This window comes from Podarcis bocagei, assembly GCF_964188305.1.
Source record: "Podarcis bocagei genome assembly, chromosome: 1".
Classification (NCBI taxonomy): domain Eukaryota; kingdom Metazoa; phylum Chordata; class Lepidosauria; order Squamata; family Lacertidae; genus Podarcis; species Podarcis bocagei.
The window spans coordinates 93,023,200-93,046,931 of NC_138125.1; the positions used below are offsets into that span (position 1 = coordinate 93,023,200).

Here is a 23,732-nt window from a genome sequence, read left to right on the forward strand (position 1 = left end):
TTTAGTTTAGTCCCACCATCTAACCACTTAGACCACACTGGAGTTTGTATAGACCCAGGTGGAAATCCCCACTCAGCTATAAATTTTACTGGATGATCTTAGGCTAGTCACTATCTCTCAGTCTAACCTACTTCGTGATGTTGCTGAGAGGACAAAAAGGGAGAGAGAGGAGAAACAGCCATTGCACACCACTTTTAGCGCCATTGAGGAAGCGAGTGGGATGGGCAGAACTAGGATGAATAAAAAATGTGAGACTATAAGCCTTCTGGTGCTAGCTATCGTGCACTACTGAGGTAGTAAGGGGCTGGACTATCTATAATTTTCAGGTTCAGGAGGTGGCAAACCATAACCCTCAAGAATATTTTTACACCTCTAATTTTAAGAGAAATATCTCATACAAGTTTATGCAAATCCAATAGGACCTACACTCATGTAAATGTGCGTATAAAGGATTCTATTCTTAATATCACATTTGAGAAACAACTTCAAAATCATTCTCCATTTATGCTTGCATAGAGTTTATTTAACAATGAAACAATAGCCATTTCTCTCTCTTTTATTGCAGGTATTTGTAAATCACAAATGAATTTTTGTATTTTTCATTAAAAGCACAGAGATAAAAACATTTCAGCTCTATATGGGCCTTCTCTTTTAAATAAGCTACTACTTTTTCACACTCAGAAATGTGCAATAGAGTATTGTAATTCTCTTGACATCAGCACTGCGATACATAGACTAGATTTTGGCCAAAATGTTTAACAGTTGTTTCAGGTAGGTGGAAAAGAAAGCAGATACCAATGGGAAGTTCTCCTGATAAGCCCCACTGAAAGGAATGGGAGTTGCTTAAGAACACAGCTCCTGTGCTCCTATGTAGCTCTCATTCCTTTCAATGAGGGTTTACAACAAATTCCTGGAGAACTACTGTGTCCTAAATCTTGGGGCCTTATAAAAACTACATATTGGTGGTTGGTTTTTGGAGCTGATCTAAAACAAAAGGAAGCCTCTTATAGTGGTAGGAAATGATTCATTAATATCTTGGAGGTATGTTGCAATTTTTCCCATTGGGTCGAATCATGATGTATGCTGATGTACAGGGCATGGCCTCTGAGCACAACCCCCTCCAGTGAATGCCGCTTGTTAGGAGGGCCGAGTAACAGTTATCGTACCACCAGCCGCCACCATTATCTAGTGCACAGTTTGTACTGGCCCTCCTGTCATTATCCTTGTCTTCGGTAGAAAACCTCATGTTGTCATGGGTTCCCCATTCGCCTATAGTGGTCAGTGAATCCCCAGCATCCCCTGTATAGTTCCCTAGCCTCAAAGCATAACCACTGTCTTCATCATCCACTTTAAAACTCTGGTATTCAGCATACTTGGTTTGCCCTTGACTGTCAGTTATGACAAATCGTACAGAGAAGGCGTTCTGGTTGGTTAAGAGGTGCATGTATTCATTGCCGAGCCAGTGGTTTCCCTCCAGGTCCCCAAAGCCATGCTTATAAGACTGCCATGGGTATGACCAGGCTGTCTTTTGGTTGACATTGTTTCTGTGCAGGACTGTCCAGCCGCCCCCATCATATTCCATGTCACAGTAGACCGCCAGCAAGGGAGAGTATTTGGGACGGATGACATACAGGCCGCTTTGCTTCCTGCCACGGAGGTGAGCTGCTCTGCAGTCCCTTGCAATGTATTCTGAAACAGAAGAACCAGACTCCTTGTAAGTACCTTGCAGGCAGAGACATAGAAACAAAACCCACAAGCAGTTTTTGGACTGGTGCTGTGGACCCTTTAATATCACCACTTGAGATAAGACACGCTCCAACACTCTGCTCTTTCAGAAGCACGCTTAAGGCCTTTTCCGAATGCATTTTTAAATTGATGACTTGCTGAAAGTCTTCTGGTGTTATTTTAACTGTATTATTTCTGGTGTACATTTCATACGTTGTTGGTTTTCTGTGTACCCCGCCCTGATTTTTTTATTACATGAGCAGTTTATAAATCTTGTAAATACCCCTCACTGGCAGTGGCGCCATCACTTTGAGGAAGAGGTCCAGGGCCCCACTCTGCGGAATGAGCAAGAGGGCTGACTTACAACATACATGAAGTAATAAATCCACCATTAAGACCAGAGTCTAAAATGATCTGAGAGCAACATTGCCAGCTGACCTCAATTCAGTTCTATTAGGGCTTTGCTACTTAACCCCTCCCTTAGCAGACACACCTTAAGCCCTAAGGAGACCAGAAGAGATTTGCAATGAGTTTCACCAGTGATCATTAGCAGTAGAAGGGGGACTTCTCTAGATGCCTAGGCCTACAACTCCCATCAGCTTCCAAGCCAACATGGCCAATGAACTGGGCTGACGGGAGTTGTTTTCCAACAACTTTTGGAGAGTCTACAGGTTCTCCATCCCTGCATCAGGTAGCAATTGCACCTTACCAAATTTCCTCTCTTCTTACATTTTCATTTCATTTGAGTAGCATTTCAGGGCTTTTTGTTACCTTCATAAACGTTTTTTCCAGCATTAATCAGGGAAGCAGTGTCCTTGGTTGTCAGCATATGTTTATTGGCAATTTTTGATAACAGCTCATCCTTGGTTAAAGATGATGAAATGGAAATGAGAACGCAGAAACAAAGAGAAGAGTAAAGTAGCATCTTGGGAACCTGGAGAGGAAAAAGACCAGCCCATGAACAAATAGGTTCAACACTGCCATCTTCCTAAGGGAACTACAGTGGTACCTCGTGTTACATACGCTTCAGGTTACGGACTCCGCTAACCCAGAAATAGTACCTCGGGTTAAGAACTTTGCTTCAGGATGAGAACAGAAATCATGCTCCGGCAGCACGGCAGCAGCAGGAGGCCCCATTAGCTAAAGTGGTGCTTCAGGTTAAGAACAGTTTCAGATTAAGTACAGACCTCCGGAACAAATTAAGTACTTAACCCGAGGTACCACTGTACTGTAAATGACTGCCTTCTGACAAAAGGCCTCTTCCAGTGCAGGAATTAAAATCATTATCTTCTGCGATCTAGTGGCATTTTGTACTCTGTGAACCACTTCCAGATATACCTTCTTATAACAATTTCTGCAACATAACTCAGAGCCTAAAATATGTAGAATTAATATTAAAAAGAAATCAGTAGAAAGGACTAGAAAATAACAGACATTAGAAAAAGTTAAGAATCAATGTACACACTTCCATGTACTCTGTATCCAATGTGCTCCCACCACTCGTTTTGGGAAGCCTTGTGCACACAGTCTACAGCTATCCTGTAGCTTTTTGTGTGTGTGAGGCACTGTGTTTTGATGCACTCCCTCCCCCACAATAAAACCCCAACTTCAACCAAATTCAGAACCGCTCATCAGATGAAGACATCCCACTAGTGTGGGCTTAGGTGGGAGACTTGGGTAAACATCGAACCATTCTGATACATACAGCAATGTGCAAATGCTGTTTCAAACACAGTGAAACAGGACAACCTTGCTGCATTGTAAGGCAGTAATGTGTACACAGCCCCAGATGTACAGGATCACATGTATCCTTAGGTCCCCTTGGAGATTTGATGGAATTTTTTTTTTTTGAACCCGAAAATTAATAAAATAAACTGTTAATGCTGGGAACTTTTCCTGAATGCCTAGAAATAGAGTGGTCTGTTACTGTGTGCAAATGATTGTTTCTGCTTAGCATCAGAGATCCAATGAAGCCTTTGTACTTTGATAACTATACAAATGTATTGGTTGAGATTAAAGCCTGGCTTTAGGACTGAAAGCCTGTTTATTTCTGTTTCCTAATTCAAAATTTAATTTCTTTCCTAAATTCTGTACATGGCAACAGAATAATAAAACTGGCTTAGCTAATAGAAGGAGACACTGCTTTTTTGGCCGGGGGGGGGGGAGCCACATGTATACTGTGCACTAAAAAAAAGAATTCCTTTTGGAAAACTTTAAAATGATCATTGCAACCACCACTCCAAAATGTAGTTGAATTAAGTTTGTTGTGTTTAATTCCCACTGAAATCAATGGGAGTTGAGCAAAGTCCCGAACCCATTTCATTTCAGCAGGACCTAGGTTCAATTAACTTCAGGTGCATTCCTATACATTTCTGCTCAGAAGTATGTCCCATTTAGTTCTATGGGGCTTAGTTCCAGGTAAGTGGCTATAGGTCTAACTCTGCAGCCAATGTATTGGGGGTGGGTGTTATCGTTTTGTTTGTTACTATGTTGTGTCTTTTAGTGCTTTTATATTGTAAACCATCCTGTAATCCTTGGATAAAGGGCAGTATTGAATGAAATGAATAAATTCATTTATTGTTCCAGATCTGAACACATTTCTGGAGACCAGTTTTAGTTTTCTCAGGGTAAAACCTGAAGTGCTACTGATGCCTTCACACCAATTCAATGGGATATCATGGTGGAACAGAAAAACATGAGGCTATCCACTGCAATCAACAACCATACCATGCCACCTTTCTCCCAATAAGACTTAACTGTGCTCTTGCTCCAAATTTTAGCCAAAGATACCAAAACTCTTGCCTTGTCATTGTAACCGATTAAGTAAGCCAGACACAGGCTGGAGCTTAGTATCTAGATGTTAGTTCCCCAATCACTGCTGACTATCTAATGAAAATGGTTGCATACTCTGAATGCAGCACTATTTATATGGACACAGTTCATTTTAAATCTTAAATCTTTAAATCTTTGCTTCTTGTTTCTTTGTTTCCATTGTCTTTACCTGTTGTCTAACTTTGGGTTGTAGGATCCTAAGGCTAGGGACTATCTACCCAAGGTCCCTATTATTTGTAATAATATTGATATACATAATATATTGTATTTGATGCCCAATATGGGTCTCTTCTGACTAGCTGGCATGCTGGGGTTTTTGAACTTCTCCAAGAATTTGAAAAGTGGCACATAAACCCCACAATTATATTTTAGAACTTGGGACATAATTTTGACAGTCAACATGTTATTGATCTTAAACATGGCAATTATGTTCTTTTCAAAGAACAATAGAGGGAGTGAGGTTGTACGTTGTGCCGAAGTTTAACAGCCTGTCTTGAATAAGAAGAGCTAAATCTAGTAAGGAGAGAAAATGGAGGTTAGAACTTACCTTTCTTACGGATGCTTCTTAGAGGCAAGATTGCATGATCTGAAGAAGGCTCCTTCAGACAACACAAATGATTTTTATTTTGGTTATATGCTCATACTTTATACTGGGATGGGCAAGCAAAGTAAATAGCTAATTATAGATGTTTGCATAAAGTGTCATTGGATGCCCAGTCACGCAGGAACAGCTTGTAAATGGGTTACAGAAAAGTAGGGGATATAATCTTAAACAGTTCCTGCTGCTTTGGGGTGTGCCCTACAAACTCTTAAGTACCATAAATGATGTGCAATGGATGAATTGTGTTTGCCAAGTAATTTCAACTTTCTGTCAACACAGCCAATGGCAACGGGGAAACTTCCTGAAAGATTGAATGCCCACCTATGGTTTTAGCTCAAATGATCCACCTAAAAGTTTGCTCTCTGGGTGGAGGGAAATTAAGCACCATAGCACCGTAGTTGGCACAGTTTGGCAACAAGCAGCTATTTTAAGCAAATCTTCAGACGGTTTCCATCTGCTGCACCATTCACCAACCGGAATATAATTAAGGGGCTTCCCTCATGCTCTTCAGTGATAATTTATTTTGAAATCAGTCCCCTACAATAAATGGGTGGAAGGGCATGTGTGTGCCCATGTGTGTGCGCACAGGGTAAACCTCAGATCATATAGGGATTGTTTCTGTGAAAATCAAAACCCTTACACACATGCAATAGCTTTTCTCACCTCTGAACATTTTTGCTACAGTTTTGGGAAAACATTTATGAAGAGCAAGAGTGAGGGTGGACATTCTAGTTCAAGTTGCCTGAAAACAAACCACATGCAGCAATGCGATGGCATCTTCACCTGGGAGGGTACGTCTCTCAGGGAGTGGTAGTGCAGATGTTTTGCATGGAAAAGGTCCCTAATCCTATATTGTGATATCTCTAGGTAGGGATAAAAAATACCCCCTACCCCTCTCTAAAATGGTGGAGAGCTGCTGCCAGTCAGTGTGAGTGGATAAAATGGAGCAGATCTAACTTGATATAAGACAACTTCATATACTCTTGTATGACAATGATCTACTCCAGGTATGTCTACACCACAGCCTTAAATTGCTTTAATGCCTTTTTGCTTCTGTCCCATCTTTGAGGGAACTGCAGTTTGGACTGGGGCGGGAGGAGGCACAAAAGGGCTGAGAAGAATTCTTGGCAGCTTACCAAGTACAGTTAAAGTGTTCTTTGAAGGAAGTGATATAACACAAAAGTAGTTATAGCAGAACAGAAACCAATTTAAATCAGCACTGCAATCTTCCCCTCACTCCATCTTGGTTCTAAGGTGATGCAACACAAAGCCATTTTTGGCACACATCATCCTTCGATCTACCCCCTGGTTTGAGCAACATCCATCCATCCATCCTGATAATTCTGAAGAGCTCAGAAGTGTGTTTACTATTTTGGGAACCTGTAGATGATCCTATTAAGATGTTGCCCAACTGTGGATTGTAGTATTTTTCTTATGGACCTGTACAGCTTCCTTTGCTTTTTTTTACAAAAAAGAATTAAATAATCTTTCTCATAAGTACTTCAAATATTTCTTAATAGAGATGCGGGTGATGCTGTGGTCTAAACCGCTGAGCCTCTTGGGCTTGCTGATTGGAAGGACTTAACCACACAGTGGTCCTTTACTTACCTACATATTTCTTAAACAATGATACATACTAAATGATTAATTCAACCACCAAAACTTCATTTACAATTAAATGGACTATTTACTCTGCCTACGATATTGTTTTTCTTTCTGAATCATGCTTTATTTACCATTTTTGTACTTTTGTGCTGCTTTAACTTTTAGCTTAACTGTATTTTATGTTTTGTATATTTTATTATCACATGGTCTTGTTTTTTACTGGAGATTATAAGCTCCTTTGTGGAGGAAGTTCCTCAAAAAGTGGGATATATATGGTTTATGCAACAAACAAACAAATAATAGGAGGGTATACATGTTTTATAAGTTCATTGGTATTTTGACTGATTTTACAGTATACATAGTTTATTTAAATGTGTATGTTCACTCTGTGTCAAGCTGCAGTGAATTAAGAATGCTAATTAAAAGCAGGATACACCCAAGAAAAACAGTACAAAATTGCATTAAACGAAGGATGCAATCCCAGACACACTTTCATGGGAGTAAGTCCCACTGAACACAATAGGACTGATGAGACATAACCAGATTTCAACATTTTTGATCATGGCACGTGTCTGTTTCTTTTAGAGACAACAATGACTCAGAATGTTCCAGCCGCATGGGCTGGTTGGGAGATACTGGGCAGATGCAGAGCTGTCTTTCCCATAGGGCTTAGCAGTGCATTGCGCCAGGGTGCTGGCCTCTCAGGGGCATCCCAGAGAGTGGGGGAACTGTGTGGCTTTGCCAGCGGCCTCCCCTTTACCTGCACACCTGCCAGCTGCGCCCCGCCAACCATATGGCTGGCAGGTGTGCAGCTTCCTTCCCAAGCCTCCATGGGGATTGGTCTCCCACAGCGGCATGGGGGAGAGTTGCACACCCCCCCATGGCTGGCAGTGCGCAGCTTCGCGCACACACACCCCTTCCATGGTAATTTGTGGGCGCTGGGCGGATATTTGCACCATGGCGCCACATCTGCTAAAGGCGACCCTGGGCTTTTCTAGGACGAAAAGGAAGTGTCCCTAATTCAAACAAATTTGTATCAAATTACAAAGCTCACAGGGAAATTGGGAGGGTGTGAAGTGGTGAATTGTCTGCTCTGATCTCCACATTTTTAAAATTCCACTCCTTGGTTCTAATGCAGTGAAAATTAGTTTTACTAACAGCTCCAAGCCTAGATAAGGGAGTACATAGCTTGCCCCCCCCAAAAAAGAATAAAGGGACTTTGGATTCAATGGATTTGTTTTGCAGCCTAACACCAACTACTACTGCAAAAACCACCACCAGTTGTATCTTTATGCCCTTGGAACTATCCGCAGGTATACCGGGGGCCTCTGCAGCAGACATGCCTATGTGCTTGCAAAACTCTTCTCTGCTGGACACACATCTAATCACTCCTAACCCCTTCAAACTAGTGAATTGGGGAGTTAGAATTGCTTCTCCCCCCTCCTCACCCTTAGTTTTATAAAAATGGAAATGTACCAGTTTGCTAAAATGGGTAAAGTGAATTATCTTTCTTGTGAAGACCAAGAGCTGGATTCCAAAATCTGTGGTGACTTCCTAATTCTTGGCCCCACTTTTAAATCTTCACTAACAATATAGTACAAAACCAATTGTGCCAGAGTTATAGTTCTTGTCCAGAAAAAATTCCATGTAGTCCTTCACTGACACACATAAAGTTGCCTTTAATTCAATGCATGATGGAGAGCTGCTCATTTTAAGTAATTATAATCATAGGTTTAACAGGGGTTTTATCCAGTTGATTTAAAACAAGCCATGTGTACATTTTTAATAAATAATAATAATAATAGTACCACTTGGTTTACATTTTAAAAACTCAGTTTAAATTTTTATTCGAAATTTTATTTGTCATTTTATTCAAGTAAAAGGGGGTCTGGTTTTAGTTTCCTTCCCAAGAGCTTATTGAAAGTGACAGAGTAGGTAATCCTACTGATCCTTTGATTCAAGATACATGGGCAGACTCAGTTCATCAAATGCTGCGTCTTGCCAGTGCTTTCCCTTCATCTCTGAATCATAAACAGGCATCCCACTCATTCCTTGGAGGAATTCCAGCTATGCTACAGCACCATAGGCCAAATCCAAGGACATCCTACAGAGCCATGTTCTGCACCTCCATCCCTTTAATTTCTTTCTCTTTCTTTTTGGAAAAAGGGGGGTAAATTAGATAGGAGCCACAGAATTGGGTGAGGGGTTAACACTCTCCAAGCCAGTGTGGTGTAATGGTTAAGAGCGGTGGACTCGTAATCTGGTGAACCGGGTTCGCTTCCCTGCTCCTCCACATGCAGCTGCTGGGTGACCTTGGGCTAGTCACACTTCTTTGAAGTCTCTCATACTCACTCACCTCACAGAGTGTTTGTTGTGGGGGAGGAAGGGAAAGGAGATTGTGAGCCGCTTTGAGACTCCTTAGGGTAGGTAGTCCTTTGGGACGCGGGTGGCACTGTGGGTTAAACCACAGAGTATAGGACTTGCGGGTCAGAAGGTCAGCGGTTCGAATCCCCGTGAAGGGGTGAGCTCCTGTTGCTCGGTCCCTGCTCCTGCCAACCTAGCAGTTCGAAAGCACATCAAATGCAAGTAGATAAATAGGTACTGCTCCGGTGGGAAGGTAAACGGCGTTTCCGTGCGCTGCTCTGGTTCGCCAAAAGCTGCTTAGTCATGCTGGCCACATGACCTGGAAGCTGTACGCCGGCTCCCTCAGCCAATAAAGCAAGATGAGCGCCGCAACCCCAGAGTCGGTCACAACTGGACCTAATGGTCAGGGGTCCCTTTACCTTTACCTTTAGGGTAGTGATAAAGTGGGATATCAAATCCAAACTCTTCTTCTTCTCTTCTCTTCAAGTCATCAGGTGGGAAAATGAATGAGATTGGAACCATGGCATTTGGAGAATGGGTTTAACCTTCCTCCCCACCAAGCCATTTCCCTCCATCTAGAATCCAATCACAGATTTTCAGTGTGTCTCCCCAGTTTTGGCCTTACAAACTAAGCACTTTGCTGAGTCCTGGCTCTTCGACCTGATGAGCTTCTGTTTTTCAGAAGGAATTCTCTGGACCACACTGCCTCCTAGAGGTACTCTTAAAATAGTGCACCACAGCGTAGTGCTAGGATCAAACGGCATCAAGTTTTCCAACTATGGCATAAGGAATACAATGCGGGCTTTGCCACGGATGGCAGAAGCTTTGTTTTTCCAAGGCTTATAAATGCAGCAGACAAATGCATCATCATGGTCTAACAGCCAGACCATCTGCATGAATGCTGAGTGCCAAATCTCACCCAGCACCATTAGCGAGGCTGTGCTATTTCGTTAAAAAAGAAAATGCTGTAAGATCCCGACCCACTAATTGCATCTGACAGAACATTTTCCCTGGTTGAAGGAAAGCAAGCACAGCCCTTTGTTTCTGTGTGGGAGCAAAAATAATCGTCTTATGGCAGCATCTGATGGATTCTGTAGGTTTTTCAAAACCTGTTGCAAATGCAGAAAGAATAATAGAAGGGGATAAGATTAAAAGGGGACACAAGTAATTAATCTTACAGGGGAATGAGCAGTGTATTCCTAATACTTGATTCCTCCATTGATTTTTCTATTAGGCTAGGGTATCAAGTGTGTGAACAATTAATGAATCTGCGCACTATGTATTTTTCAATCTGTGGTGGTCATGGTTAGATTTCTTTGTTTAGACATCCTGTGTTGTTCAGTCTGATCCTGGGAGAAGTTGGTACCAGTTTGCTTCATATATATGTATGGTGTGTGTGTGTGTGTGTGTGTGTGAGAGAGAGAGAGAGAGAGAGAGAGAGAGAGAGAGAGAGAGAGAACCATATTTCTCCTTAATCATATTGGGAGATAATCTCATTTAGCCTCTTGTATCCAAGCAGGGCTTTCTAAAGAAAATCCATGTTGCCTAAAGATTTATTTGGCTTCTCATGGAAAGCCTCCAGTGGAGGTGGGGGTGGGGAGTCTGTCCTACTCTTGTGGCCAATTTATTCCCTTGACCAATCACTTTTATGGTCTGGTGTTTTCCCCTGTATATTAAATATATGGCGATGTCAAGGGAATGATGCTCTATAGAGAGTACGAGAAGGCAGTGAGTCTACAAGCTAAAATTCTACATGGGAATGAAACAGAAGAAGTGGAGGCAAGGCTTAACAGTCAATAGGAGAAAATGCATTAATTATTATTATTATTTATTTATTGCATTTCTATCCCAAATTGTCTGCAAGGAGCTCAACGTTTAATTCACATAACCACCCAGTGAGGTAGGGTAGGTGGCCCAACATCACCTAATGAGCTTCATGACTGAGTGGGGATTTGAACCCTGGTCTCCCAGCTCCTAGTCTGGCACTACATGTCTGACTGACAGGTCTGACGCAGTCTGTGGCAGAAGAAGAAGAGGCTATTCAGGCAACAGATGGGTCAGTAGATTCCCCACCTTGTTGTCTCAGAACCAGAAGGGGCTTGAAGCAGGAAGAGCAGCAGCGACTTCCATGCATAATAAGTTTCAGGTTGCAGAAATACAACCCAACAGGGGACAGTATATAAGCTGGCAGAAGGGCAGGGTCTCACTGTGGCTGCAACTGCTCTGCAGGTGTCATGGGCCAGGAGTCCATTTCACCTGCTGAGCAGCAGCCTGAAGGGGTAGAAGGTGGAATGTCTCCACTGCAGCTGATCAGCTTTCAAGGACAGGAGAAGAAGGCACTGATGGGAATCAGCTGGCTCCAGCCTTCTTAAACAGAGCTCTCAGCAGCACTCAGATGCTGGAAATAGTGTCTATGGTTCCTGGTCCAACCTTCCTGCTTTCCATCTGGTCCCTTGTCTCTGTGATCATCTGGATAACCTGACCTCTGGATCCCCTGACTATATGAATTCTGCTCTCAGACAAGGGTTCCTCAGAGACTCCTAACCCATGCTTGCTCAGCAATGGGGCTACGACAGCAGGGCACATATCTGGGGGACAGCTGCCTAATGCTAGAGGCATGTGTGTCCAGAGCACTGTGGGAGTTGCTGTAAGTGCTTCTTTTTTCAATAAAGATTTAAATATCAGATTTTTGGCTTTCTTAGCTGGGGTGGGCCAGGACAGAAGGTCACAAGCACATTCATATTGGGATATGAGAGATGAGGGGAAAGAAGATGCCAGGGAAGGTTTTGAAGGAAAGCACAGATTGTTGGTTCTGGAGCTGGGAGCAGACCAGAAGGCAGTGTAGGAATATATGAAGGAACTGGTTGTGAGAGGTGCCAGAATGGAAAAAAAACGAAGCAAGCATCAGTTACAGCAGCTTTCCTCAAACTCGGCCCTCCAGATGTTTTGAGATTACAATTCCCATCATCCCTGACCACTGGTCCTGCTAGCTAGGGATCATGGGACTTGTAGGCCAAAAACATCTGGAGGGCTGAGTTTAAGGAAGCCTGAATTACAGTAACTCTCTGCTTGCTTGTACTACTGTCTCCAATAAAATAGCGGACAATTTCTGCATCCATATTGTTTGTGACATTTTAATATCTACTGTGTCCTTTCTTGAGCTTCTTTTCATTTTTTTTTATAAAAATTTTTATTTGGTTTTCTGCTTTTATAAAAACAAAACACACACAAAGAAAAGACACGAAACAAAAACATGTATAAAATCAGCAAATCCCCATTTCATAACCTTGTTCCCTGACTTCCCCCCACCCCCCCTCGTGCATCCTAGTTCCCAAGATTATATCAGCAAGTTGGTGTTTCTCCTCTTAACCATCTTATTCATCTTATTACCTCTTTTATAATAAAAATTGATTTTCCTAAGTTGGACTTAAGTTCTCTTCCATCGATTTTCATTTTGTCTTAATTAAGAGTCATATTAACCAAACCTAAAAGTCTTAAGAGTTTTTAAGAATCTCCTCTTCCCTCCCTCCCATCCCCGGTTTTTGTCCCTTCCCAATAGAAATCCAAATTCGAGATTCTCAGCCTGGGTTCCTCACGTCCGAGGCTTTCAAGTCTATTTCAGTCCCTCTCCGCCTGTCTTGTTGGTAGTCCTTTATGTCAGTCGTCGAGTCTGGAAAAAGTTCTTTCACCATCAAAGTGTATTCTCTTCCCACAAGGAGATTTGAAAGTAACTGCTGAAAAGTTTCCACAAAGCCTGTATCTTCAGAATCAAAGTCCAAACGGAGGCCCCCGTCATATTTCTTTGTTTTAAGTTCCTGTATTCCATATTGTCCCGGGACCTCCTCCTTCTTCTTCTGTGTCTTTCGCAGACTTGTGGTAGATAAGTTCCCAGCGTCTCCTTGCTTGTGTTCCACAGATGTCAGCTTTTGGTTGTTACTTCCCAAGGTTACTTCTTCTTTTTCTTGTTGTTTAGTCTCTTCCACCTCTGTAGATATTGTTTCCCATTCAGCTGTGGATTCTTTCTCATTCAGGTCCTCAATACAGAGAGCAGAGTTGCCTGTTCCCAAGGTCATAGTCACAAGTTGTTTATTCATGGCCAAGCTCTGCTCTTGTAAGGTTCCCACCAATTGAAACATCCTTTCGATTTCCACTAGTAACTTTCCTTCCACAGCCATTGTATCCATTGTAGTTTCACAGAATTCCCCCTAGAGGAATCTGGTTACTTATTAGTCTTTTCTCCAACAGTCCTTTAACAAATTATTATTACTTTGTTTCCAACAATTTTGGCTCAATTATAACTCGTCTTAGTCCAGAGGGATCCTAAATAGCGATTTTTCCACTTTAAACCGCCCGTTTGACAGCTTTGACAGCTGTCAAACTCCGCAGCTCTTACACAGGCACAAAGGCAGGACTTTCCCGAGCCCGGGAGGGGGGGTTGTTTAAAACAAAAAGAAGGTTTCCAAAACTCCACTCTCCAGCCCAAAATTTCCTTTAGCCAAATCTTGAAAGTTAGTGTCCTTTTTAACTCACCCCACCAAGGGTAGGCTCTCCAGCTTAGCTCTTATGTCGTTGCTTAGATCGTCTGCAAGGGGGGGGGTGCGGACTTCCTTTTAGCACACCCCCCGGTCGTCTCCAATTCAGGGTAAATTTTTTTAAAGTCCCAATCCGTCTTACTCACGGGTGATTCTTTCAGTCCAAATTTTCAAGGAAGGAAGTCAGCGCTCTCTGGTCATGGCTCGCGGCTTCGCTCCACCGAGGTAGCGATCGACTCTCAGTGCCACGCCACCCCCGTATCCTCTCCGCAGCTTTTAAAAAGGCTCTTCGTGGATCAGGGGGGCGCTTAAGGCACCCGCCGAGTCTTCAGTCCGCAGGCATCCGCGCCTGCGGTTTTTAAGGGTCCCCGCGTCGCCGGCGCGGCAAAGACCCGTCCTCGGTAGAGCCGATTCCCTCCGCAGCTCGGAGGGAATCCGCCATTTCCAGATCGCGTCAACCCGGAAGTCCTGAGCTTCTTTTCAAACTAAACAAAGGTGATGTCTTGGACTTGTCTTCCATTGATGCGCTTGCAAAACCTTCTGCCATCTTTGCCAGTCGCTTTAGAATTTTCTTCAGTTTGTCTGCACTTGTCCTAGAACATGGGAATAGAAAATGGGTTTTGATAGTATATATCTACATATGCTATGCATGTCCATGATATAGTTATACTACACTGCTGAATCACAAACAGTTTATCATCCATTATAACAGTCAATTCCTTTCGGCAATGATGTTATCTAACAAAATATCCCATTTTTGAATGTAACACTTTATTGTCAAATGCACATACAAAGCATATTTCTTGCCAAAGGCTTGCAATATTTTTTAAAAAAAACAATTGAGGGACAGGGACAGGAAGAGGACAAGCTGATTTAAAAGCAGTAACAATAACAATTAAAAGAAACCTAGTATGTTAACTTCCTTTTCATTCTTTACAGGATAAAATATAGTTCTCCAAATTAACAATTATATCTGGAATCCAAAACTTAGCCTCCAAAGTGCTTGCCGCCCCTTCATTTTATTTTCATTTGCAATTTCTATGAGCACAGTGGGGCTAAGTCACAAATAAATAAAAGAAACAAACAAGAATACAGCCAAACCTAATCTTTTTTTAGGACCCTATTTGATGCCTCTACCTCAAAGTGGCTGTGAAGTGGCTCCTGGGTCATAAGAAAAGGATTGGTGACCTCTACATCCATACCCCTCCCCTTGCACAGAATGGCAGGCTCCTGTTTGCTCATTTGGTCCGTGTTGCACATCCCAGGCCATTGCATTTGTCCTGGCGGTCTCTGTTGCAGCAGAGAGGTGAAATCTTGTTGGCATAAACCACCGATTCGGAACGACTAGGCCATTGTATTTTCATAGGCACTGGTGTGCTTTCCCAGGGTACTGCTGCCAGTTGGCACCCTCAGTGATGACATGATAGAAGAAAGCAGACAAAGGACAACAGCTGCAGCAAAATCCACATCAGCAACCATTTGGTCAGGCTGCTGTAGTAGCCACTCTACTCTCTGAGTAAGAGGCAACTCATCATGGCCTGACACAAAGTCAGGTGGTGGTTGGCATTTGCTGCCACCCATCATAAATTCACGGGATGCACACCCCATACAAACTTTTTTTTTTTTAAGAGTACTGGAATTATTTATGGTGCAAAAATATTTAGGCTGCATTCCAAAGGCACATTTTAAAATATGTTTATTTGAAATCCACTGGATTTAGTTGTCACAAGTAACAGGGCTTAGAATTTGGAGCACCGTGCTAAAATATCCAGACCATTTAATTCAAGGGGAGTCCTGTCCAAGTAGTCATGTAACTGCTGCTACAAAACCTTTTTTGGCCTGTCCAGATCTAGAAGAGTGGAAGGGAGATTGGCATCTGCTGGTAGATCTCACTGTGACCTGAAGTAGATCAGCAATGCTTTAGGACTCCCACTTGTTTTAACAATGGCTGCAACAAAATGACTCACCCACCCCACCTTGATATACTGTGAAATGAAGAAATCTGGGTGGGCGGGTAACCACAGGTGGTTTTTTGTATGGAAGGACTGTGAGCTCCGTTCAGCTGTCATACTCAAATCCCTGTGCTCAGAATTCTTAAATTCTAAGTGAATGTCTTTTGCACTAGTGCCTTCTATTCAATCACTTCATTTTAGAGATTTTTTTGAGTGGTGGTGATGTCTCATCAGTTGAAACAGTGTGTGTGTGTAACCATGCCACTACATGCAGTTTTAATGACTTCCCAACACACTCCACTAAGAGTAAGATCAAAGCTAGGAAATGACATGTTATATATAGACTTGGGTAATTCTGCCCAATGAATCTGGAATTCTGCAATCACCCAATCCAAAATGTAATATTACTACATAGGTATACTATGCAGTATACTACATAGGGCTTGCACCCACCACCCCAGCTGATGTTTTGTTCTTTGTGATTCTACAGTGGTTTGACTTCACCCCTGAAGGTGCACACCAGTATCATTTCAGACAAATGGAAGCCAGCAATTATCCTCAGAGTGAAACTTTGTGTTTGTAAAGATGCAACCTCAGAATTTTGTGCAACTGAGAGTGGGCACAGGCAAACATTTTTCAAGTAGTAACTGACCATTGTGTAATTGTAATCACGAAATAAGGAGGATAAGAAAATGGGTCGGGGAGGGGGGGGGGGGAGTTGAATGAATTATTTGCATCTGTCTTTACTACAGAATATCTAGGGCGGATATCTATGCCTGAACTGACTTTCTCCGTAAGGGACCCTAAAGAACTAAGGTAAATGGTGGTGAAAAGAGATGGTGAGCTAGACCTTATTGACAGACTTAAAATTAACATCAGGTCCAGATGGAATCCACCCAAGGAATCCAAGTGTGAAATTACTGATCTTCTAAGAAAAGCAGGTAACTTGTCCCTAAGGTTGGTCTCTGTACTAGAGGACTGGAAAGCAGCCAATTGAATATCAGTTTTTAAAAGGGGGTCCAGGAAATTACAAGGCTGATTAGCTTAATATACTCTGCTTAAATTGATGGAATATATTATTAAAGATGAAATTATCAAGCATACAGAACAGGGGTTGACAGCCTGTGAACCTCCAGCTGTTGGCCTCTGAATCAATCAGCCCCAGCCACTATGGCCAATGGTGAGGATAATGGCTGTCCACTATCATCTGGAAGGCTACATGTTGCTCACTACTAATATAGAATAATAAATCTTGTTAAAGATTTCTGAGAGTGTCAGTAAACATATGGACAGGGGTAATCTGTTAGACATGGCATACTTGGACTTTTTAAAAGTTTTGACATAGTCCTTCACACTGTAGTAAATTCTGGTACAGTAAATGTTTGCCCGCATCAACCTTGTTTTGGGGTACGTTGTTTTTGTCCTTAAGTATGAATATGAGTACTGTACTCATAGGTAAAGGTAAAGGACCCCTGGACAGTTGAGTCCAGTCAAAGGCGACTATGGGGTTCATCTCACTTTCAGGCCAAGTGAGTCGGTGTTTGTCCACATACAGCTTTCCGGGTGATGTGACCAGCATGACTAAACCGCTTCTGGTGCAACGGGACACCGTGATGGAAACCAGAGTGCACGGAAATGCCGTTTACCTTCCCACTACTGTGGTACCCATTTATCTACTTGCACTGGCGTGCTTTCAGACTGCTAGGTAGGCAGGAGCTGGGCCAGAGCAATGGGAGTTCATTCCATCACGGGGATTCGAACCGCTGACCTTCCAATCAGCAAGCCCAAGAGGCTCAGTGGTTTAGACCACAGCATCACCCATGCCCCCCCCCCATACTCATGAGCAACCATCATTCAAGTATTGTGTACAGCAGGGCTAAAAGTGCACTCATGCAGCTTTCCTATTTGATCCACAAGGCAATTATTTTTGTACTCAAGTATTCAAATTAGAATACAGAACAAAACGTGTCATGAGAACCAGCCCTTAGAGGTGAGACTTCACCAAACAAATGGGTTCATGCAGATTTCTTCCTCCATTTTTGCTGTTGCAAAATCCAGCCAACAAAATCAAGACTATTGTGATAATAGTGTCTTTAGGCAAGATATATAATAGTATTTTGTTTTTCATTTTAAAAATTGAGTCCTTGCTGCTCTTTCCATTCATTGCTTATTACAGACAGCATATACTGTAAGGTGGGGGGAATCGTAAGCATTTGCCATAGATGACAGAGACTAATACCACATCTGTTAAGAATGCTTAATTTCCTTATACAGGACAAAACTGTACCTATGTGTCTCCCATAAAGGGGTGAGCATTGGGTTCCTGTCAGCTCCCTGCCAATTAGAACTGTGTTCAATTGGTTAGCAGGTACACGTTCATTCGTAATGATTTCTCTGACTCCACTCCCACCCTGCCCATGGCACTCTAAAGCTCACAGAGCACATCAGAGGTTTTGCAGTCAATACTAAGCGAGGTTAGTTCTTAAAAATTAGTTCAGGAGAAAATCCTATATATTCCATTCCAAGCCCCCTGAGGCACTTGCATCCCCTTTTACACAACACAGGGCAGGTTCACTGATTCCCAGCCATCAGAGTGAAACAAACTGCCCTTTGAGTCATGACCTCCAGAAACCAAATGATGTGTAATTTGGGTGTGAAGATGGGATAGCACACATCAGATACTTGCTGGCAGACAGGTGAAGCCTGGAAGGCTTTTTGTGGGGGACAGGTTTCCTGTGCCTTTAATGCATGCACGGAAAAGTACATATTGGGCAAGTGCCTCTGCAGCCTATGTAATTATTAAAGGCAGAGGGGGCTGGTTGCCACATTTAAGTTTGCAGTCTACCACCCTGGTGTGCAGATGACCTCCTCATAATAAGAGCAGGAAGAGAGTCCTGCCCCCAGCAGGACCTGGATATAAGGTCCTGGATATAAGGGGAAAGATGAAACACAGAAACACTGAAGAATTAGAACATATGCAGAATGCCCTTCACCCCCCCCCCCCATACTTGGCCACCCAGTAGAAATCAACTAGTCCTTAGTTCATTCTGCATCCCCACAGAGTTCAGGCTATAGCGGCCAAAATAATTCATTCACGTAACTATAAGTCACCATAAGTCTTGTGAATGCTGCTCTAAAAGAACTGAATCTCCCAGTGTGATTGCATGGGGAAGGCTACATCTGATGGCACCCTGAGCAAATTTAGCCAAATATTGAAGGCCTGCCAAAGCAGCATCTGCCCAGTAGCCAATAAAGCATTTGTTCTCTGCTCCATTTAATAGAGCAGCGCTTTCAGCTCCGTGAAACAAACGTCTCAAAAGATGGCCCACAATCGCCTTATGGCTTCTGCTGTACAACTTAACAATCGTGGCAATTATCTCTAAGGTACCACAGCTTTCACCCACAATAACTTTCTTATGTAGAGAAATGAGAGTATAGCAAATAAAATATTTACTCAAATACAGTACAGTGGTACCTCAGGTTAAGAACTTAATTCGTTCCGGAGGTCCGATCTTAACCTGAAACTGTTCTTAACCTGAAGCACCACTTTAGCTAATGGGGCCTCCTGCTGCCGCCACACTGCCAGAGCACGATTTCTGTTCTCATCCTGAAGCAAAGTTCTTAACCCGAGGTACTATTTCTGGGTTAGCGGAGTCTGTAACCTGAATCATCTGTAACCCAAGGTACCACTGTATTTATTCAAATAGGCTACTTGAAGTAACATCAGCTCCAAGGAACATCACTGGATGTTTGATCCTCAGTTATGAGTACAAGGAATTAGAAGGGAGGGGAGGATTCCCTCCTCTTTACTTGTTCTTTGCAATGTTGCAACTGGTTCCCCTTTACCAAAAAGCACCTGTGCATAAAACCGTATCCCCAATAATAGTTTGATCTCCCCTGCATCTCCCCCTCCAACCACTACTGAGCTTTGCATTTGGAATCTGGACCAGACTCTGGGCCACGACAGCATCTCTACAAAAAGGACTGGTGACCCTTCCTGTACTATAACCAAAGAAATGGCCATTCAACTGTGATCACCTTTAGACCGTGCACTAAATATTGTGTCATTATACATGCAGAAATGCTACACAGGGGGGCAAAAAGTCTCCGCCGAAGAACACTGGAATCCAAATATGTTTTTCTAAAGCACAAAGCACTTACCATATCTCCTGAAAATCTCCAGCAAGGCCACACCCTGAAACATTTCCCTAAGTGGCAGTGTAGGCAAAATTATGCAACACTAGAGAACATAGTTTTCCTTGATCATTTGTATAATGCTAATGACACAGGAGATTTCATTGAATGCAGCCTACACTTAGTCATATGTAGGTTGCTTTCTGATATGGGTACAGGAGTGGCTGAATGAGTAAATCCTTTGAACTGAGGAATGTCACATTCCATTGTAGTTACAGATATGGAGAAATGGGTCTTCTTGGTGGATTATTCCACACGTTTGAGACTGGCATACAATAGACTTCCATAAGACCTCCTCTCAGTAGTATCATGAAATTTATAACAGCTAATTTGTTCCAAGCATCTGGCCGTTGTTGTACACAGCAGAATAAGTGACCTTGTAGTAATCAGACAGTTGGTATATGTAGTTTAATCCTTTCTCCTCTGTTTCAGGAAGAGATTTTCCCCAGCCCTGCTACCCAAGAATCTTCATGGGAGAGGTCAGGAACTGAAGCTTGGATTTTATTCATGTGCTCTACAGACTCAAGCAAAGGGGGATCAAACTCCGGCTTCCCCACTCACATTTTATCCAGTCAGCATCAACTCCTGAATCCTTTCCAGTCTTCTGTCCTTCTCTCCTGTTTCCTGCATCTTTTCCATGGTTATAAAAAGTATCCTCCCCATTCTATGTAATATTAGAACAACAGGAAGGGACAGTATATTATGTGATAAAAACTAATGGAAGTATTCTACACCCTTTTTTCATCTGGTTGTATGTATGGCTTGGAGGAAAGCTTTTATTTCTCTTCAGCTGTCTTTAGTACAAAGTGAAGTGTGCGACGCTGAAGTCAGAAATGAATAATCCAGTGAAGCCCAGCAAAGCTCACCTCTGAGTAAACTAGCATAAGTTTGGTATTTCTCATCAGAGGCAATAAATGCAAAAATGGAAACAGCTCTCTGTAGCTCTTGACTAATCGACACACCCAGTTTTGTGCACTGCCACAAAAATATGCAGGACTGACTTAATCACTCCGATGTTGCAGCAATTGATCTGACTGACAGACATATGGGAACCAGATCTACTGGAACACTGAATGCTTCTGTGGCTCTTAGAACCAGATAATAATTAACAATGGCGGCTGCAATTTGCTAATAAGAACCATCCTTCAGATTACACAGACATTAATAGTAACCTGTTTTGGTGTTTTTTTTTTTGTGAGAGTTCAGGTAGAGATTTTGGCCTTTCCAGTGCACCTGTATGTATGTTACATCATATTATGCTCCTTACCTGGAATTCCAACCTTTTGTGAGACTGTCTTTTACTGTCTCCTTAAGCCTGTGTTCGTAAGTGCTTCTCTTATCCATTCATCTTCCATGGTATGCTCTTTTACGTAACAATGATCCAGAAGATGTTAGGTGTACAGAGTAGCTAGCATTATGACCAGGCCAGTAAATGTGTGCAGAGATAGGAGTAGGGTGTCTAATATATTTATTGATAGAGATATTATTATTATCATTATCATCATCATCATCATGTGGAATTTTAAAATACATAAATACTCAGGTTTAAACAACCACATACTTAAATTGCTTCAGAACCATTTGAGTGATTTAAATCTGCACATATTACTTATCGCCTTGCTATACTTCTGCACTGGAACCACATAAAAGCTCATAGAGTTTGTGAAGCTACTATTGTGGTATCTGGAAAGTCATTACAATTTGCCTCATATATTTTTTACTGTATGCGTGCAGGCTTTAACATACCAAGCACAAACGTAATATATGAACCACTGTTATTTCTTCCCTTAGTGTCCAGTCCCAAAGAATAATTCAAAAGCAAATGTTGGTGCTTACGTTATTCAACTGAATTTCGATGTTAGTCCCTACTGTCATAAGGAGCATATGAAGGTAATATGTGATATGCTATCTTAAACTGAAGATTCAAAATCTGAATTATTTTGGCAAAAAAATAAATAAATCCCTAACAGCTGAAGGTCACTTTCAAATGCTGCAAAAGGATTATAGGCTGAAATGATGGCTAATCTAGCTCAAGAAGAACCATCACTAGTTTGAAAGTAAAGACATTACTCAAACCTCTTCATTATTCTCTTTCCTCTCCAGTGGATTGACATGTGTTGCCATCTTGGCTTGCAACCAGCTTCCCTCGATTTCCTGACTAAACTGCAACAGCAGAGCAACTAACTTTGGGGGGGAAAGGAACACATTTTCTTTCATGCTCTCTGCCGTTTCCTACTGATGTCAATGATGCCTCACTAAACCCTGCATGAGAAATACAGTGGAAGACAGATCACAGGATTTGGCTTGGATTCCTTCTGGCAGAAGACCAGCACTGTGCTGCGTTCACTTCCACCAAACCTGCCGAAAGGAATTTTAAAAGGTTGGTGCACGAGAATGAGCAACAGATTTTTTAGTGTACGTCTTAACTTTAAAGGAGAAAAAAAGTTGAGCTTTTAAAAGATAGCTCAGCCCTGAGGGTGATTCCCTGCAGTGTGGTCAGTGCGGGATTTACGTACAGTGGTACCTGTAGATGCAAATGGGATCTGTTCCGGAGCCCCGTTCACATCTAGAAGCAAACGTAACCCGTGTCTGCGCATCTGCACGTGCCATGTTTTGGCGCTTCTGCGCATGTGTGTGACTTCATTTTGAGCATCTGCACATGCACAAGTGGCGGAAGCCGGAAGTAACGCGCTCCATTACTTCCGGGTTGCTGCGGAGCACAACTCGAACATGCTCATCCTGAAGCACATTCAACCCGAGGTATGACTGTATAAGCTAAACAAGCTATAGCTTAGGGCTCCACTCTCTTGGGGGCCCACAAAAAATTTAAAGGGGAAAAAACCTAGATGTACATTTCCAAAATATAAGATAAAAAAACAAATAAAATAAAACCTACATACAGCAACAGTGTTTTGGCCTCGGTCCTGTATACCTGTATACCTGAAGGAGCGTCTCCACCCCCATCGTTCAGCCCGGACACTGAGATCCAGCGCCAAGGGCCTTCTGGCGGTTCCCTCATTGTGAGAAGTGAGGTTACAGAGAACCAGGCAGAGGGTCTTCTCGGTAGTGGCGCCCAACCTGTGGAACGCCCTCCCTTCAGATGTGAAGGAAATAAGCAGCTATCTTCTCTTTAAAAGACATCTGAAGGCAGCCCTCTTTAGGGAAGTTTTTAATATTTAATGCTGTATTGTTTTTAACACTTGATTGGAAAGCCGTCCAGAGTGGCTGGGGAAGCCTAGCCAGATGGGCGGGGTATAAATAAATTATTATTATTATTAATAATAATAACAACAACAACAATAATATTAATATTATTATTGTGTTGTGTAGGCTCCTATGATGTAAGTAATTGGCAACAACAATTTGTTGTTGACAAAGGACAGCTAGACATATAAAGGGCCCCATAACCTTCAGTAGCTTAGGGCCTCATCAAACCTAAATCCGGCCCTGAGTGTGGTCCACAGGTATGACTGAAATGAATAATATTAGGGTATGCTGTCCAATCACCTGTCCCCCTTAAAAATTGTAACTGGTTCTGATTATCAAAATCACATGACCAGGGCATTCCCTTTACTAAATGGTACCCGCAAATCAATGTACTCCAAAGTTGAAAATCTTGCACTACAAGGGGTTAGGCTAAACGATCCTCGAGGTCCCTTCCAACCCTACAATTCTGTGATTCTATGATAAAGAGTTTGATCTCTCTTCCTTATCTTCATATTTTCCTGGCCTTTGCATTTTTGAGCTACCACAGTATCTCTGCAGTCTCGTAACAAAGACATGGCCATTCACCTATTTCCCATAGTAGCCTTTTGAAAAGGAGTGTAAGTGCACAAATAGTATGCTGGAGACTGAAGCAATTAACTGAGAATTGGCAGCACATGTTTTATCTACAAGGCTGTCTTCCTGAAGGTATGCAAAGCCATT

General features: G+C 42.4%; 1 protein-coding gene across 1 annotated transcript; it reads right to left on the bottom strand.

Annotated features, from left to right (window-relative positions):
- Positions 1-501: 501 nt before the first annotated feature.
- Positions 502-5,209, bottom strand: LOC308593845 (fibrinogen-like protein 1-like protein). The gene is made up of 3 exons (XM_081206598.1): positions 5,105-5,209; positions 2,497-2,659; positions 502-1,689 (listed from the first exon to the last, which is right to left on the bottom strand). Exons 2-3 carry the CDS (start codon positions 2,648-2,650, stop codon positions 1,028-1,030), a joined length of 816 nt encoding a protein of 271 aa, XP_081062724.1. The 5' UTR covers positions 2,651-2,659; positions 5,105-5,209; the 3' UTR covers positions 502-1,027.
- Positions 5,210-23,732: the final 18,523 nt, after the last annotated feature.